At 39.1% G+C, this 20129-nt stretch overlaps 1 protein-coding gene across 1 annotated transcript in view; it reads right to left on the reverse strand.

Moving 5' to 3' along the window:
• Positions 1-20129, reverse strand: part of LOC137651864 (glutamine amidotransferase-like class 1 domain-containing protein 1) — a 245366-nt gene that overhangs the window by 29776 nt on the left and 195461 nt on the right. The window contains exons 4-6 of the mRNA XM_068385083.1: positions 16792-16899; positions 15218-15315; positions 1682-1887 (exon numbers count right to left, since the gene is read on the reverse strand). Coding sequence (XP_068241184.1) covers positions 1682-1887; positions 15218-15315; positions 16792-16899 — 412 coding nt within the window. The remainder of the gene's footprint in view (positions 1-1681; positions 1888-15217; positions 15316-16791; positions 16900-20129) is intronic.

Consider the following 20129-nt stretch of genomic DNA (forward strand, 5'->3'; position numbering starts at 1 on the left):
CCATCAATGAAGGCTCGTTAGTGCTAGTAGGGGGTTCATGGACTACCATTACAGGGGAAGGAATAGGTTCAGGAACATGTGGAGAGGAAAATTCTCTAGAGTGAGAAGAGCTTCTTCTAACCCTATCTCAATCTAACTTACGAGTGTACTTTTCATATTCAAGCCACTCGGTATCAGATAAAATAACACACTCATCACAACGATCCCCTAACTGACATATTTTACCTCTACATTTGTTACAAATAGAGTGGGGATCGATAGAGGCCTTAGGAAGGCGGGTCTTACAGCCTTTCACACATTTCCTATACACAGGGGAAGGGTCGGCAATTTTGGAATATCCATAGAGAGATCAAACAAGCAAGGGTCAAAAATAGTCAAATCAAAAAGTTTCAAGAAAAGTCGTAAGAAAATCCAATCAAGCGAAAGCCATTAAACCAAAAAACAAGTACTTCACCAAAGCTGTAGAAAACAGGAGGTTATGCGCGAGTATGAAAGTTCCAATGTTGTCACCACAGCGGCAGAGAAGAACTGAGGACTTGTGGAATGGTTCCAATATCCTGGCGAGTGGTGGCGCTAGTAGTACACCTATCTACCTAATCTCCGATTGCCCGCGAGTTTTGAATTTTTCTGCCGTGACGTCAGAGACGTTAGCTACATATATATCCACCGGCTAAGTCAAATGTTTAAAAATTTATTTTTTGGCACAATTTAGTTGAATTTTCTTAAGCTGATATTTTAGATGATGTATAGTAGACCCTTGATAACCAAATTTACACAGACCTATCAGAAATATCGCCAAGCGGTCGCACACAAAAATTACAAACATGAATTTTTTTTTAATACATGTCATTAATTCAACAATTACTTGAAATATAAATACCAGTAGCTGTTCTATTTCATAAGAAAGCCCTTTCGTTTTGGAAAGTAAAGGGAACTATTGTAAAGAGTGGGGGCGACTACAATCGCATTTTATGTAAACTGCCATTTTTAACCATATTTACACTTTAGTGTATATGTTGTAGTGAAGTATATTTACTCAGTACAATGGATATCTGTAAATACTGCTACAAGTTTGTTAAATTAGAATGGCTTTAATTTGTAATTTTCTCAGTTATCCCTTTTACCCCCAGGCTCTTCGGAAATTTCCAACCCTTAACCCCCAAGAGGTTATTTTTTCCCCAGCACCTTGTGCAGTATATTTTTTTTAAATTGCTCTAACAGCCTTAATTTTTGTCATAGAGAGGTCAGGTTGGTCTCATTCTCTTGGAAAATGCCTGAATTTTCTCAAAAAATTATCAAAAATATGAAAAAAAATTTTTATAGCATTTTTTTGCAAGGACGTACAGGTACGTCCATGGGGGTAAAGGGATGAGTTTTGTGAAACGTACCAGTACGTCCTTTGGGGGTAAAAGGGTTATGTAACACAATAAGATATGAATTTAATTAAATGGAGCCATAAGACCGTTAAAAGTAGATATATGTAAAAAATTACTTGTAGTCATGGACCAATATTTTGAACCACCTGCTATAGCATCAGGAATGACATTAGTTGATCATATTTAAATGTGTTGTCAACAAGTCAATAAAACACCTCAAGAAAATTTTTTTGGATTCCTTTTTGTTAAAGATGAACATATAATAATGACTATGTGTTAACTCTTGAACATCAAATGTAGCATACCTCTGATTTGCAAGAAGAATCATATTTTGTACTGCAGAAAGTGTAGACTGTGGATTCTGTCCCGTTACAACTCCAGCATTCACTACTATATGCACACTTGTTGGAGCACCTGTTGAAAATATCCCAGCACGATCTAAGATAGCATCACCAGGTATCAGTGGCAGTGAAGCAAAATAGGATGTTGCCGTCACTTCCGATAAAGATGACTGAAAATTAAAAAAGAAAAAAAAAATTAAAAATAAAAGAAATAAAAGTATTCTAGGTTGAAATTGAGATAAGATTGACGGAAACTTGAGTACTAAAGCAATCTGATCAAACTTCCATAATAATAATTATTGGCTAATATAAAACAAAGAAAGTAACACAATGACAAACTGAATCTAAGTACTGTAGAATGGTACTGGAGTGTGGGTTAATATCTATCAATAAAACCAAAAATTTACTACACTATCTCTGTTCTATACTTTGCATCCTGCAAGCTGATTTCAAGTCCAAAAGATAAGGGGTTTTGGCTTCACATAAATGAAACGGGGGGGGGGGGGGGGGGATATTAAAACCAGGTGACCATATAAAGATGAATTTTATATACCGGTTGATACTACAAATCAAAGATGACAATCTTTAGTCATGATCCTGAAGTCATACATGAATTGGATTTGCAAAACATTCTAAATATTAGAAAAAAAAAATAGCTCCTGAATAGCTGACCTGAGTCAACATTCTTTGGTTTTTTGTTACAGCATTTACATTGCCTCTGTGATTCTATCATGTCTTTTAGTTATTACCTCTGCCAACGGAGTTGGAAGATGGTTATGTTTTCGTCTCTGTTTGTGTGTGTGTGTTTGTTTGATAACAGCTTCCTCGCCACAATTTAAGCATAGAGTAATAAAAACTTGCTGGGATTAACTGCTATGTAAGAAGCTGGAGATGATTAAATTTTGGAATGTCAAGGTCACGGTCAAGCAAAATGTCCAAATCACGTAATCAGCCCCAAGTTTGGACTTTGTTGTCACAGAGACTTTTCATATTTGAGTGTATAAAATTCCACGCCAATTAATACATGTTAAGGTAGAAGGTCAAGGTTGAGGCCAAGGTCAAGGTCAAGAAAAAGGTCAAATTCCGGTCATTAACCATTAGGCCACAATTCTAATCATAAACTAATGAAACTTGCAGGGATTTCAAACTGTTATGTAAAGAGCTGGAAATGATTTAATTTTGAAAGGTCAAAGCTCAAGGTCTCTGACGAGCAAAACGTCCAAAATCAGTTCGAAAGGTCAAGAAATAAGCTGCCCAGGTGGAGGTCTGCGCTCTACTGAGTGCCCCTCTAGTTGCTGATGTTTTAATTTTTTTTTTTATTCTAGTGCTTTTCCTATTTAAAGTTAATATTACTGGGTTTGTAATACTTCCTGTTGGGAAATTTTTATTTGACTGCCAAGTTGAACCTTTAGTAATAGAATTGTAATGGAACCTTATCATAGTGTTCTTGATGAAAAAGGAAAAGAAAATCCTTAATTTGAATGACTTATGTATTACTGTTTAGCGTATCCTTAGTCACAATAACTCCACTCCTAAAGAATATAATGAACAGTGCTTCAAAGGTACCTGCTTCGTCTTTTATACATTCCCACATTTTCCACTTAGGTACAGCCTAAGAAGACCAAGTTAAACAAAAAATTGTAATCGTTATGAAAATGACAAGCAAAAGCAATAACACGAGTTATTACAATGACTAGCAAGCATGAATGTAACAATGGTGTACTTACAAATTTTAAAATAACAGATTAAGCAAATACAGAATGAACATGTTTTTGGTATTCCAAGTGGGTCCTTGGGTTAAACAGAAATCCATTCCTTTAATGTGGTGTAATTAGACCACATTCCCACAGCTACTATGAGGCCTAGAACCTAGCAATCTTCACAAGCAAACCAGGCGTCTTTCAAGATAATGTTGTAGAGAAAACCGACTTGGTATGCCATCCAGCTGCTGCTAAAACTCTTTCTAAAGGAAAAATTTCTACTAAAGTTAAGGGAAATAGCTGAAATCCTATCACGTACTTTCACTTTCAAGCCTGTTGTTAGATTTGGATTTAATTTTTTGTCAGCTTCTGGGACCGAATTTTTAACAAGGAATGACATTGCAAAACAAATTAGGAATGTTACCTCTAATACCTGTAGTTTTTTTTCCCAAATAATACTGAATGGCTGTCACTTGACAAAGAAACCTGTTTTCTTTATTATAAAAAAAATCTAAAATGCTTTCACCCATTTTCAAAGAAATCATGTGAAAATATTGAGGCAAATTCTTAGCCTCAAGAAAATTTTTGGCCCCAAAGGAAGACAAGAGATGCAAAATTGTCTTGTGTTCCACAAGATCTACTTGACGAAGTGCAATTTTTGGGCTCAAGCCATGACGTCCTGATGGAAGGTTCCTTTTTGGTAGCTTCCTTGGGTATATTGACTACAAGGATATTCCCAGAGAATTAAACCACAGGTTATCACAGAATTCTTACTTCTGGAGCGAGTATCCTAAAGGTTTCCCTTTAAGACATCGTATATCAACAGGGGACGCATGTATTAACACGCCACATAGCTATCTGCACCCCATATAGAGTTAACACTTCGATATGGAGGGGCGGAGAATAACTGGGGAGCCGTTCCACAGCTACACTCGTCCGTGACTACTTTTGGTACTCGAAACGTAAACAAACGGGCGCCATTGCTAAATGACGTCACGTCCGTCCTCATCCTTCTTTTAGTAGCTGCCTTGCTAAGACGGATTTCCCCTTAAGCTTTTTTATCGGCTTGCATCTTCGTAATGTCGCTACCTTTAGCCTCGCCTTCTTCTGGAAAGTTGAGTACCAGGTCCCAGTATTGTTTAAATAAGCTCTGACCGTAAAGTAACTTATACTTTTCGAGATATTTCATGTTTTCTGGCCGAGCTGTGCTGCTACCGGACACGCCATTTTATGGCGTCGCTGTTCCCTTGCATGCCTTATTTAGCTAGCCTGAACAGCTTTTTCCGGCCTATTAACTAATTGATACTGTTAGTTATTTAGTCTTCATAGCTAGGAACTTCATATATCGTGTTTTGACGCTCTTTTATCCGGTCATCGCCTGACCCCATACTAGATTGCTAGCTTAGCCCCTAGGCCAGATTGCCTAGCACCAGTGTTCATGCATGATATATTCCAGTGATCCTAGGTTAAGTTATGAAGATAGTGGCATTATTTATTATACTGTTTACTGTGATGCAAGTGTTTTTCGCCTTCAGGGACCATATAGGGGATCGGTTTGATAGTGTGCCTTTCTAACCTAACCTAAATGTAGGACCCCTATATGCTCCCTTCACCCCCTGCCTTCGGGCATTCCCTCTGTGTGGCCATGTTCCCCCTGCTATGTAGGGGGATCAAGTCCGTATCAGAGTATTTATCGCTTCTCTGTCCTCCCTAAGGGAATGATCCCCCCCTTAGGGTTGCGACCGAGAAAGAGGAATGGCCTGTCCTTCCTCAGTTGCTTTGGTTAGGTTACTTAACCTTCCATGCAACTTGCAATGTGTCTTTCAGCCATCCTAGCTTGGGGCTTAACATCCCTTATCTAGGTTAGGCCTGGGGGGGGGGGGGGGGGCTAGTTCTGTACTGTTTTAGTTTGAGACGGCACCCATGCACCGTTCTCATTCAGGTTACCTACCCTAGGCTAGGGAGCGTACTCCCTTCCTTGGTGGCCGTTTTTGTACAGAGCCTCCCCTATGGAAGACCCCTCTTCTTCTCCCTCCCCACCTATCCCTTGGTATGGTCTAGCCTATACATATCTGTCCCTAGTCCTACAACTCCTCCTTCGGGTGGAGCGATAGGGCTATCTTGAACTCCTGTTGAGCAGGCCGCTCTGGTACATATACCCTTCATAGCGTCCTATGGGGTTAGCCACTGGAAGTGATTTGTCCGCAGGGGTTCCCCCTCTCTTGGGTGTACCCTAACCCTCCCTTGGGTTACATGGGCACCCGGCCGACTGCCGGCCCCCTGCCATTGGGTGATAGGACCCACTCCTATCATGGGTACACTCAGCTGGTTGCCGGAACCCAATCTTATATGGGGTCTTCTGCTACCCCCCTCTTTACTATAAAGGTCTGAGTGGTCTCAGTCTTTGATATACATTGTAGGCAATCTCTGCTAGAATTATCTTCTGCCTTCTTTGGCGGTCCATGAAGATTTCCGCTTTTGTGTCCTCGGTCACAAACTTAAAATTTAACTTTAGGGTAATGTAAGTCACTCTTATGACTTCCGTATACTCATGTTCTCTTTCTTTTACAGGAGGAGGACATCAAATGTGACCTCAACTTCTGTGGAGTGAAGCGCCCGCACTTCTACGAGCACACGGCGTGTCGGACCCACGCCCCCTGCGCCAATAAGAAAGGCGAACTGAAATTCTGGGACCCGCAGCACTGTACAGTCTAAAAGAGTCGTCTGGTCGAAGCGTTCGACGATCCTCCTTCAGCGGAGCTAAGGGACACTGCTCGAGAGAAGCTACGCAAGTAGGTGCGTGGCATCCAGAAGAACGCCACCGGACCGTATCTCGCCACCGAAGATTTGAGGGCCTTGCTATTCCCGAAGGCATCAAAAGACTCAGTGGTCCCTAGTGATCAGATTCCCACAGTCCAGATAGTGGTGGAACCGGATGTGGTCATGGCTCAGTCCATGCATGAGTGCCGTTTAGACTCCGACAACGTGGAACGTATGTAGGAAGTGTCGGAGAACACGGAGAGGAACCTCATGGGCGATGAACTTGACTATGAGGAAGATCAGGTGGAATACCCTGGGTCGGAGCATGAGGTCGCTCCAACTTCCACCCCTACACCAACTCCTACACTGACGGATGTATCACTCCCTTCTACATCCGCTACCCCGGATCCTACCCCATCCAACACTCAGGAGATCTTCAAGATGCTTGAAGCTCTCATGGATAAGAAACTTCGCGAGACGCATGAGTTCTTCAGGTCCAACCTCGGAAGTTCGAAGCAACCGAAAAGGATTTCGGTTAAGGACCTTCCTGCATGCTCGGATACTAATCCATGGAGGTATGCCGAGCACATGCCGATCACCACGGGCAAGATCTTTATTAGCGAAAAGGTCGGCTCGATCGCACTGGAAGAAGTGGAATTCTTCCCAAACTTTGAGGCTTACCCGGACCGTTACGTCCGACTTAGGTCCGAACCTGCCTCTAAAGAAGAGACCGAACCAAAGGAGGTTATCGTGTTCGATCTCCCGAAGGCCCAGGCTATGTTAGCCAACACGGTGAAAAGTAGGGGCTTCACCTGCTCTAAACTACCGGCGCTTAGCAAAAAGCACCCGACCTACGTCGCACCAGACGATGCGACCTTCCCCTTTCTAGAAAAGGCCTTCACTGCGGTACATAAGGCAGTGGAAGAAGGGAAACCTTGCCCTGCACTGGAGGAGTGCAGACCCTTCTCCCTGACCACTCCCCCTGATGTTAGACACTGGAAAGACGTCCAGTCAACCTTTGTAGTGGGGAAACTAGAGCCTGACGTCGCTGGTCGTCAGTTTAACGAGGACCTCCCGAAACTTAACGATCATCTCCTTCGTCGGAAACATGATACGAAGGAAAGGCTCGCCGCATCTATGTCCCTCCAAGTACAGCTCGAAGTCATGGCCGGTGACACTAGGGTCCCTGACTACTACATGGTCCTTGCCAAGACACCTGGCAACTGTAGTAAAGGATCTGTACAGCTTCACGAAGGCTCGTAGAGCCTGTCGTGAATTCGTGTTCTCAAGTGCTACAGTGAGACACGAACCTCGGAGGCTGATTTCCTCCAACATCTGGGGTAAACACCTCTTTCCCTCCTCCCTAGTGAAAGAGATCACCGACAAGGCCGCCACGGAGAACAGGAACCTTCTCCATAAATGGGGCATGTCGAAGAAAAGGAAATCCTCTCAGGACGACGGCCCTCAACCTAAGAGGAAACCCACAAAGCCAAAACCCCAGCAACGTCAACAGAGACGGCAGTTTCTGGGATCCGCTACTCCCCAAGTGGCTGCTCAGCCACAACAGAGAGAGAGAGAGAGAGAGAGAGAGAGAGAGAGAGAGAGAGAGAGAGAGAGAGAGAGAGCGTATTCCTTTTATAACTAATAATAAGGTCTATAAACGAACTGTATGGAAAATGTGATACCCTATAACATATTGGCGCTGATGTAATAAGCATTATGAAGAAATTTCGAATGTCAAGAAAATTATATAAATCAGTGTTATTCGCACTATATACAGTATGTGCTCATAATAGAAATACGGCAGCGTGACCTTGAGATCAGCTGATGCCAACCGAAAGTAAATCAAAAGTATTTGTTGATTATTGATATGCTCAAGAAATTGAAAAATAAAATATAAACGTACTTTAATAAACCACAATTAAACACAGTAATGTCTAATGAAATATAAAGGCTTAATGTTGAACGTGAATACTGTATGAAGCTTTAAAAATGAACTACCCGTATGCGGTTGCGAGAGCGAGCGCACACACAATCAGAAAGAGCTACAACGATTTCGCATTATACCTAATGATTAGACGAACTGTATGGAAACTGATTTCCTGTAACATATTGGCGTTGATGTAATATTCATCATGAAGATATTTCTAATAAGTTAAGAAATGATAAAAGAATATGCCATACATATGTATGCCATATTTTGATACGGTAGCACTTTCAGATCAGCTGATCATAACCAAAGGTAAACAAACTTTTCAGTACTCGATTGTAAAATGCTTCCAAAATTGATAAATAGAATACAAAAATGCATTTATAGAGCATATGATATTATATGAAACAAGAAAATGGAATAATGATCGACAGTAAGAAAATATTGACAAAATATGATCCAGATGATTGCCGAATCATGACGTATCAAAATAAATCTACGGGAACTTCACTTTTCTAGTTCGACATACGACTAACTCTACTTACAACTTATCTCTCGGTCGTAAGTCGGCGACTACTTGTGTGTATATATATATATATATATATATATATATATATATATATATATATATATATATATATATATATATATATATAATATATTACAATAAACGTGAAATTGAAAGTTGCCCAACGTAAAAAGGCAACCCCAAAAATTTAACAATAACCAAGCTAGTCATAGTCATTGACAGACTCATAGCTTTACACCATTCAAAATAAATATTCCAGTATCTTTTTATACCTTTTAATAGTGTCTACATGGCTTCAAAAACCCTTTGTTTCTGCAAAAACCCTTTTTTTCTGAAGATGCTGCAAATATTCTCCATGGGATTAAATGTAGCATGCATGGGTTTGGATGAATCACCTTTAAGATTGGTTATTTGAGCAGATTGGCTTTGCATGGCCATCTTCTTGGATACTCTGACAACAGGGGCCACAGATCTGTGAATCATTCCCTTTGTGGCCAGAAAGGGGCTATTAGCTCTACCTAAGGGATAACCAGAGGTTTGGAGCACTCAAGTTATTAAGAGGAGAGATATAAGGAGCCAGGTTACCATCTCAGATTTAGGGTCCCTGCACATGGGCCACATTTCAGTGGACAGTGCCTACCACTGTTTTGTGAGGAAAAATGAAACTCATATATTTCTATGGATGCCTGCACACGAGCCACTTTTTAGCGGTGGGGTGTTCATAGCTTCCCGCTCCACTTTTTCATGGCACCACGAAACAGTGGGAGCAAATCTTTCCCACTGCAAAAATTAGGGGTAATACACATGTCATGGTGAGATTTATGCTGGTTATCTGTTCAGAATCTTGCACCTCATGGGAATATATAAATAAATATATAAATAACCCTAAGTGTCAGATGTACATAAAAGTGAAACAATTAAAAAGATATTCAGCAAAGGGCAGTGCATGGGAACAAATAAAATCCCCTAGACTATCCAACCTGAATAGCTGACAGAGATATGAAAACGAAATGAGTAAATCATCATCGCTGAAATTATAAAGAAATCCAGAGAATGTATTTTATACCGGGTCGTATATCCTAAACAGACTATTACTATCATAGCCTGACAGTAGTATCGATAGATATAAAATGAGATGAGTAACAAAGAAAAACATACAAAATTCCCTTTCTGGAATGTTAAGGGGAAGTAAACTCCATTATATGTGAGATAAATAAAATACAGTATAAATTAAAGTGAAAACAAGTCTTCACAATATATATGTGTATGTGTATACATGCCAGTCTAAATTATCTAATCATTAAAGAATATAATTTCATGCTATGTACTAAAGATTAAAAAATGTTATATAAAGAAATAATCACTTCCAAAAAACCTTGATAAAAAAAAAAAAAGCATGACTGTTATTCTCACTCTTTTTCAAGCCCCTTTCCATCCCTTGGGAGAGTGACCCTCTTGAGGGTAGCAACCTCCTTTCTTTCCTTGATGGCAGTTTCCATCACAAATCTTTCCCAGTGCCGAAGAGGGCGCAGTCTCCTTCAGTTTAGGATGTGTCAAGTTAGACATTCAAAGATTTTTGGTTTAAATGCCAGAATTGAAGGATGCATAAATTCCCAGTTTCAAGGATGCTTGGCTTAAATGCTCAACTTGAAGGATGCTTGTCTGGAAGGACACTAGGCATAAATGATGGGCTTGAAGGATGTTTTTCCTTAAATGCATGACATGTAGGGATGCTTGGCTTGAAGGCTACTTGGTATAAATACCCCGCTTGAAAGATGCTTGTCTTAAAAGCCTGAATAGAATGATGCTTGGCTTGAAGGATACTGGGCATAAATGCCTGGTTTGAAGGATGCTTCACTTAGATACCTGGCTTGAAGGATGCTTGGCTTAAGGAAACTTGGCATAAATGACGGGCTTGAAGGATACTTTGCTTGAATGTTCTACTTGAAAGATACTTAACATAAATGCCTGGTGTGAAGGATGCTTTACTTGAAGGCTTGACTTGAAGGATTCTTTACCTGAATGATTGACTTGAAAGATGATTGGCTCAAATGCCTGACTTGAAGGATGCTTGGCTTAAATGCCTGACTTGAAGGATGCTTGGTTTAAATGCCTAACTTGCAGGATGTTTGGCTTAAATGCTTGAATGTTTGATTTGAAGAATACTTGGCATACATTTCCAGCTTGAAAAATGCTTGGCTTGAATGTTTGACATAAAGGATACTTGGCATAGATGCTCAGCTTGAAGGATACTTTGCTCGAATGTTGTTTGACTTGAAGGATATTTGGCATAAATGCCTAACTTGAGGGATACTTGACATACATGCCCGGCTTGGTGGATGCTTGACATGAATGCCTGACATGAATGATGCTTGGTTTAAATACCCGACTTTAATGATGCTTGGCTTGAAAGACACTTGGCATAGATGCTCGGCTTAAAGGATGCTTGACTTAAATGCCTGACTTGAAGGATACTTGGTTTAAAGGATACTTGCCATATATACCCGACTTAAAGGATGCTTAGCTTAAATGCCTGGATTGAAGGATGCTTTGCTTGAATGCTTGACTTAGAGGATACTTGGCATAAATGCCCGGCTTGAAGGATGCTTGATTAAAATGCCTGCCTTCAAGTATAATTGGCATAAATACCCAGCTTGAAGGATGCTTTGGTAAAATGCCTGATTTGAAGGATGCTTGGCTAAAATGCCTGACTTGAAGGATGCTTGGTTAAAATACCTGATTTGAAGGATGCTTGGCTTAAACGCTTGTATTTAAGGATACTTGGCATAAATTCTTGGCTTGAAGAATGCTTGGCTTAAAAGCCTGACTTGAAGGATGCTTGGGTTAAAGGCTGCATTTGTTGGAATTTATTTTAATTTCAACCTTACTTATATTTAATAAACAAAACAATTATTTAACAACCAAAACAACTTACATTAAAGAGTAGATCCACTAATAAAACTTTGTGACATTGCCTTACATTACCCTTTTCCCTAGACATGTCCAAAGATACATAATAATGTAAAGCACTTATCACAAATGTTAATGTTGACGTGTTCCAAAATTGTCGTCGTCTTGGAGTTTGAACGTTTAGTTTTGTTCAGTGTTAATATCCTATGAAGATATAGTGCATGTTTCTCTGTAGTGGGTAGTGTTTATGTTATTTTGTTTATCACACAACAAATGAGGAAGCAAATTAGAAAGAAAATCATGGGTGTCTTTGTTTGATATTCAAAACATAACTTGTATGTTATCAGCACATTTCATATAGAACAATTAAATAGATATTAATATACGAATATAAAAAATAATTTTTCTATTCGAAGGAAAAAGCCAGAAAATTGATGCATACCTGAATGAAATTAGGGAAAACTAACGTATTGGTTTTTTCTGATTATTTTGATTACTTTAAGATTTCAAAAATATTATTTCAAAACTGTGGCCTGCACTTTCCGATGTGGTCGATATGAAGGCCTGCCACTAAAATATATGCACAACAATGCAGATGTTATATATGCTGTAAGAAAAAAGAAGAAAATAAAGCTAATTTTGGAAGATTAAAACCTATTAGACTGAAATATCATCGAGTCAATTTAGTGGTCATGTGCACCTCCAGACAACCACCTCATAAGTATGCCACTGGTGTATAAAGAATGGGGTGAGACAAACAGTAACAGATGAAAAGGGTAGATAAAGGGGAGTGATGTACGTTTGTAACGGGATAAAGAGGTCGTAGTAGCGGCCTTCTTGACCAGACCAAAAAACTATATGGATGCGCATAGCATCATATGCAGGAGTTTCTTAGTTTTAGCGTTAGAAATACTGTAGGTTAGTGAAAATGATGTGAGATTTTGAGATATCAGTAGTGGGAGTGCATGAATAGAGAAGAGAAACTATTAGGTCGTGAAAGCGAGTCAAGTCACCTTGGGAGGTTGATGTTTTGACATAATGGCCCATATGGATGCTTTGATCATCATGTTCATTGACCTTGCACAGTAGAGATGAGAAGGTAAGAGCCCTAAGCAGTGTCATATTAGGTAGTGATTAGAGACTGTTAGGCCAACATAATTTGTTAGTAACACGACCAACTTTTCTGGGCCTATATCATGGCAGGAAAGATAAAACTGGGTGCAGATGTGATGAGGCTGTATAATGGGGAGGTAGATGTCATAGTATGATTCCCTAAGGCCAAGCTGATTACCAGGGTTCATGACATCAAATTTGTAGGGGGCTTCATACACACATATTTAAGAAGGAAATACCATGTAAATGAGTCAAGCTGATTGGTAGCGCATGAAAAAATTTGTGGTTAGGGTTAAGCAAGCCTTTAAAACAAGGACAGTTACAGCAAATGGGAAGTTAGCATGGTTGAGATGAGGTGGGAAGCAAGTAGGTGTTTTCACCTACAAAGCGTTAAGATTGGCTGGGCTAGCTGGGTATAAGGGTGAAGGGCTGGAAATGACCATCAAGTTGGCATTTGTGCATGGATTTTTAGGCCACATCTCTACAACAAGTACCAGATTTTAAGACTGTGCTCATGGACCAGCTGGTGGCAAAGGCAAGGATTATGGTGTCTTCAAGCATGTTGCATAGCACTGCAGTAGCTGTAAGAGGGACAGTTGTAGGCCGGTCGTAAGCCAGTCAAAGAGCCAACACGCTGAATAAAGCGATGATCATGCTGGTAGATGGGAAGAAGTTCACGCATTTAGAGGTCAGTTCTTTAGTCGTTGAGGCCCTCACAAGGTGAGAGACTGTAAAGAGCCAAGCTGACTGTTGATGTCTATTGGAACTGTGAGGCAGGGCACATATTGTGATATCCTCAGGGAAGGACCAAAAGGGCTCTGCTATGCTCTGTCAACCTTTTGGATAAGTAAAGTCTCTTCCTAGCTCCTTGCTACTAATTCAGATCAAAGTAAGGGAAAAAGGGCAGAGACCCATGTTGACACTGGTTTCTTGATTAGTTGATAGCAGTAAGAAGGTAGCTTAATGGCATTCAATGATAGCAAAGTGCAAGGGTGCAAGTAAGGGAGACTTGAGGGTGCATGGGAGGCTAGTGATAAAGCCTGACCCTGTAGTGAACAGCATCATTGTGGGGGTGGAATTATTGATGGGGATTGATGTGATTGGAGAACTGGTGGCATTTCTATATGCGAGGATTGGTTGGCCTACATACACAATAAATGAAAAAAGTAAGAGTGTGGATGGCGGGGTTCTATCAGCAAGCCATGAAAGGGTCCTCGTCTCTCAAGTTCGAGGATAGACTTTTGTACTGAGTTCAATGATCGACATAGACGGTTTACGTCCTGAAAGATGCCGACAAATAATTTGAGCTGCTATCAGCATTCCAAGCTCAAAATGAAATTTGAAAGGATAATTGATGGATGGATTGCAGATGGAATGCTGGTGCCATGGTTCAAGGGAGGTGAATAGATGGGCGTTATCACTGAAGGCAGTTGTGTAGGCAACGGTGTCGATTTTGAACATGAAATTTCCTGTTGCCTTGAGCTCTTGTATATAAAGGAGAGTGTTCTATAATAAACTCACTCAGTTGCTTTCATCCTGTCTTTGAGTCACAACCTTCTCTCGACTCGTCACAACTAATTACCAGTCCTGGGCACTTGCGTCACCAGTTGCAACATTGCGTCAATGACAGAACAACCACTTCATCGATGCTTAACGCAATGAGGCTAAACTTAAAAAAGCATCGCAATGACGTTGGCGCAAATACATTGTTGCAAATAAAATTTTGCATTTACCCTTGAACCTAAGTTTTCTGTGTAATTATATACAAAACACAGTCCTTTGGGAACTGTTTGTAAGGGAGACATAAATGTTTCAGTAACTAAGGCCAGTACCACACAGTTCAATGGGCAAACTTAGCAAAATCGTATTATCACATTTGTCTCATTTGTATGTATACTTTTTCTCATTATTTTTGATATGTCATACAGCAGTCTAATATTATATATACATCCGAAATGGAACTGATGTCAATATTTTGTTTCAGGTCATTAAAACTACCATTAAAATTATCGAACGGTTGGAGGAAGATAAAGGTTGCCGAGACCGTAGCCACAACTCTTATGTATACATTTACACTGGACTTGGGTAGATAAGTTTATTTCATTATTGAAATGGAATTTTTCCTAAAATATGTTATTTATTATGAATTTATACCAATAAAATGTAATGTAAATATGGTTTCTTTACATTATTATGTTAATATACCTAGGCCCCTCAATATACTTGAAAAGAAAATAAATTTAATACATTTTAAGGCAGGCAGTTGACTCACAGACTTTGAATGGCTTCACAGATAAAAAATTTATTTTTGAGAACTAACGACCACATAAATGGGGAATTGACCATACTGTATGCAATGTGAATAAATGCATAACATAAGCACTGTATATTAAGCATGTCAGCTCTCTTAGGTATAAAAGTAGGGTGAGACTTCTGGGCATAAATACAACAGTGTAAGGTGACTAAATGTTTTCACTCTACTATACAAGTAGAACATGCAATACACTGCTTCAAAATCCATAAGTAATGCAATTCTTGTATCATAAAAATGTACTTACTCCTGTTAAAGCAATATCCCTAAATGCCCATTGCAGAGAGTCCCCTTTAACTGCCGATAACAAAGCACACACTCCCAGACCAATTGCACAAACGGGTTCTGCAAAGAAATTCATGATGTACATAAGGTCGAATCCTAATGGTATTTTAGGGTTAACAGAAATACTTATGGAATGGATTTCTATAAATATTAGACATTACCATAATAAAAATTTTCCTGTCAAAATATATTGATGTATCTGATATGTCTATAATAATTTATAAATCAAATACATAAAATCATTGGTTGTAAAAGACATTAATAAAATACTAACCAAAAATCGTAAAGCCAAACACAGTAATACCTCAACATACGAGTGTCCCAACAAACGAGAAATTTGAGATACGAGGAAAGTTTTGAGCAAATTTTTGCCCCGAGATACGAGACAAATCTGAGATACGAGACGGTTCCCTATGCGGACGCTTGGTGGCCGAGTGTGCGAGAGGCTCCTCATGAGGACTACATTGCTTGGTCTTTCCGGTCGGATCTCCGTCGCATAAAGTTATCTATGAGTATTGGCCATAGTGTTTGCATTTTTTATGTGTTTTTTGCGTTAATCAGTACAGAATTAAGTGAATAAGCAATGAGTGCTAGGCAAGCGAGTGCAAACAAGGGTAGCGAAAAGAAAAAGCGTATGATGACAATCGAGATAAAACAGGAAATCAAAAAACATGAGAGTGGTGTACGAGTGACTGAGCTGGCTCGCCAATATGAGGGGAGTACATCAACAATATGTACCATCCTTAAGCAGAAGGATGCTATAAAGAGCACCAAGCCTTCCAAAGGACTAACGATCCTTTCCAAGCTGCGCAGTGTGTGTACGTCATTTTCGTAACATTTTGAAGGGGAGACAAAAGCAAACTTCCCAAGATAGGTTCCTTTTAAAAAGGCCGGCAAAAAGTGAAGGTAAAAGCGAGTCAAAAAGCGAGGCAAAAAGAGACAAGCCGGAAGAAGAAAAGTAAAAAAATGAAAATGAAAACAAAATTAGAATTGAGTTTAGTGTAACGTAAGATTAACATTCATTTTTAAGTGTGTACAGTAAGCTAATTTCATTTAAGTTAAATTTAAAGTTTAGGTTATGTTACGTAGTGTTACAAAACTGTAGCATACCGAACGTGTTGCCATCAAGTATCTCTCCTCCCCTTTCTCTCTCCCTCCTCTTCTGCACACATCGCCGTTAGCCGCTACCGTCTGTCTCAAAGGTAAGAACTCCTTGATAATGTCACATTTTATTATAGATCATAACCAGTACATAGGTATTTGATATTTTGTGAGCGTAGGTTGTGAATAAGAACAATTAAAACCATGTTTTTCCACTGTAATATACTGTTTTTAGGTTTTTTCACAGGGTGGGATCGGATTAATTATTTTTCAGTTATTTTATATGGGAAAAATTGATCCAAGATACGAGTGAATTGACATATGAGCTCGGGTCCCGGAACGCATTAAGCTCGTATCTTAAGGTATTACTGTAATAACATCCAGAGACACAAAATAATCCAATGAAATGTAAACTGTATCTTAAATAATACTTACTTTTTTCAGATAAGAAATGGGTTAGAATTTTACCCAATGGTGCACAAGAGGCCAAATCCTCACTGGCACCTGGACTGTGTGGAATGACTATACATGAATACTGCCCAGCTGAAAGAAGCATAAGAAAATGTATAAGTTAAAAGAGTATATACAGAGTGCAACATATTGTTCAATGTACAAGAATACTACAAAATATAGATATATTGTTCAAACAAAGAACAAAAATGATAAAATTTACATAAAACTTGCTATCTTAACCTTTACGGTACTCAAAAACTGTAAATATTCAACTCTGGGAGAGAAAATTTTTCTATCATGGGAGTTTTTTTTAATTAAGAAATTTAAAGGAAAATTTAAACATGACTTAATGATTAATTTTAGTATCTTTTCTGTAGAACGAAAACGTGTCACAATTTCTATTATTAAATATGGTTAAGAAGTGATTATCACCAAAACTTGAAATTCATGTGTTAACCCGGTAATAAAAAAATTAGAATTAAAGAGAACATCTATCCTCTCTTTTGCCTCTGCTGCTTAAGAATTACCACTAAATAAATGGTTCGTAAAAACCACCCTTAAAAATCAGTCATAAAGGTATCTGATAAGTGAAACCATAGAGAACACAAATATCAAAGCAATTAAACATGACAAAATCAACAATGTGAATTTATTATATTGACCATCAATGAAAAGGATTAAGCTACTCTTTGCAAAAATTCCACCTCAACAAGAATCTAGAAAAAAATTAGTGCAAATATCTATGTAAGACAATGCTTTGCAGGTATGCACACCTTCGTCTCTCAATTTGCGGTTACCAGAGACTGCGAAGGATATAACATAGTATCTAGGTTTCATTGTCCTTGTGGGGTTCGTTTGGAAACTATCGTTGCTGGACTATTGGTCAATGAATAATCTGTTGCATAACCCCCCGCCTCTTCATAAAGACAAAGACATGTTGGAGGTTTTTGCAGATTGCAACATACAGTACTGTATTTTCATGTGAGCAATAATGCTGATATCCCGCAAAGCAACATTAATCGTCTCGTGAAAGCGCATACAATCCTCGAATACTACCGATTGCGGTTCAGGAAAGTGTATATTCCTTTGTGGGACCTGCCAATTGATGAAGGGATGCTACCATGGAAGGGGAGATGTTCATAGTATAACCCTACTAAGTCAAAAAAATAGGGTATAAAGATATACTTTACTGCAGAGGCTGGCAGTGTTTACATCTCATATTTTGAAGCCTACAGTTTGACCTACACTTCCATTCTTTTTCCCAAACTGGCAATCTCCAGGGAAAAATCTACCATCTCCACATGGACAGTTATCAATAACTCTGTACTTTTTTCCCAAGAGTTGTATGACAGTGGCATATGACACATACCTGCAACTCCTTGCATGAACCTACATTCCCAGAGACGTGATATAGTTCCGGAGGCTTGGGAACCCCTTTTTGATCATCTGGATGGACGTGACCCTTGTCAAATTGTTAAACAATATTCATAGCGCAAAGTTGGAGGATCACAAATATCAGCAAAAAGCCACTCAAGAAAGATTAATGTTGCATCGCCCTAATGCGATCTCAGATTACAATACTTTCATGGGTGGTGTTGATCATTTTGATCAAATTATCAAGCATTACCAGTTTATGAGGCATACCAACAAGTAGACCAAGAAGTTTGTAATTACTTCTTCCAAATGGTACTCTTCAATGTGTTCATCTTGTACCAGAAGTCCATCCTAGACAGAAAGAAGAGCTTCATGATATTTACCTTGTTCTTCAATGATGCCCACAAACATTCCGATGCCGATAAGTGGCCATACAGATACGTTGACATGGTAGATAATGGACAAGGTGAAGGCCCTTCCTCTCTGATGCCCAGCACATCAGAAAGGGCCCTTGACCCTCAGGATATGGCACCAGTAATGGAGGCAATGCCAGAAAGGAGGGGAAGATGACATCTACATCCAGCAAGAGCCCCATCAGTAAGATATCCTTGTGTCACAGATCCTGTGATCAGGTTTAAGGGTTGCTCATAAATGGCTAAGCCAGGGAACAGTGACAATGCCTTAACAGAGCAATGTCCTAGACTGACCATATATACATATGATCAATGATCAAACCTCTCCACCCAAGCTAGGACCAAGGTGAACCAGGGAATGGCTACTGATGAGTCAGCAGGCAGACCTACAAGCTCCCCCAAACACCCCATCCCTAGTTCACAAGGATGGCGAGGTTACAAACACTCGAGTTTGGAACCCAGTCGAGCATATTGCAAGGCGAGGACGTTTTCAACAGGCTACCACAGGCAAATGTCAACCACAGGGCACAAACTATTCTGAAACCCCAACAGAGGAAGTGTCCTTGGTGCCGGTTAAAGAGGATACGCAAAGATACCATTAGCTTCTGCTCTGTCTACAAGGTGATCAATTAAATGATATAGTCGGTATTCAAATAACCATTGTTGAGAGAGAGAGAGAGAGAGAGAGAGAGAGAGAGAGAGAGAGGGAGAGAGAGCATAAACCCAGGTACTATGTCTTGAATATAATGATAGTTTAACCAATTTTTCTGGACAAATATATGGCACTGGTCTACTTATGACTACTGAAGGGAGATTGGCTACTGCAAGAAGAACTGCCTCTATGCATATTACTAAAAATCGTGGAGCGGTGGGGACCTATCTCCTCCACTGCTACCTGGAAAGAAAAAAAAAAAAAAAAAAAAAAAAAAAAAACATCCTCTACTAGTACAAGCAAAGCATCAAAGACTAAGTACCAGACTAAAAATTCTGGAATAAATGTTTGTGCGTAGGGGTGCGTTTAATTTTTACTCAAAGGTTTATAAAATGTATCTTATACAAATATTGCTATTTTTGCTTATTATTTATGCCTTATTAATCCTCCCCCCCTCTCTCTCTCTCTCTCTCTCTCTCTCTCTCTCTCTCTCTCTCTCTCTCTCTCCTCATATATATATATATATATATATATATATATATATATATATATATATATATATGTGTATATATATGAGAGAGAGAGAGAGAGAGAGAGAGAGAGAGAGAGAGAGAGAGATGTAAGAATTTAATTTAATTTCTTATATTTTCTGTCTTCCTGTTTATATACTGTATAAATGTTTAATATATATATATATATATATATATATACACACACGTATATGCAACCATTAAAAATGACTGCTAAGTATTTAGATAGCTATGCACACACACACACACACACACACACACACATATATATATATATATATATATATATATATATATATATATATATATATATATATATATATATATATAGCAACTCTTGCTCTTCATTAT

The sequence above is a fragment of the Palaemon carinicauda genome, chromosome 1 (assembly GCF_036898095.1).
Source record: "Palaemon carinicauda isolate YSFRI2023 chromosome 1, ASM3689809v2, whole genome shotgun sequence".
NCBI classification, from domain to species: Eukaryota; Metazoa; Arthropoda; class Malacostraca; order Decapoda; family Palaemonidae; genus Palaemon; species Palaemon carinicauda.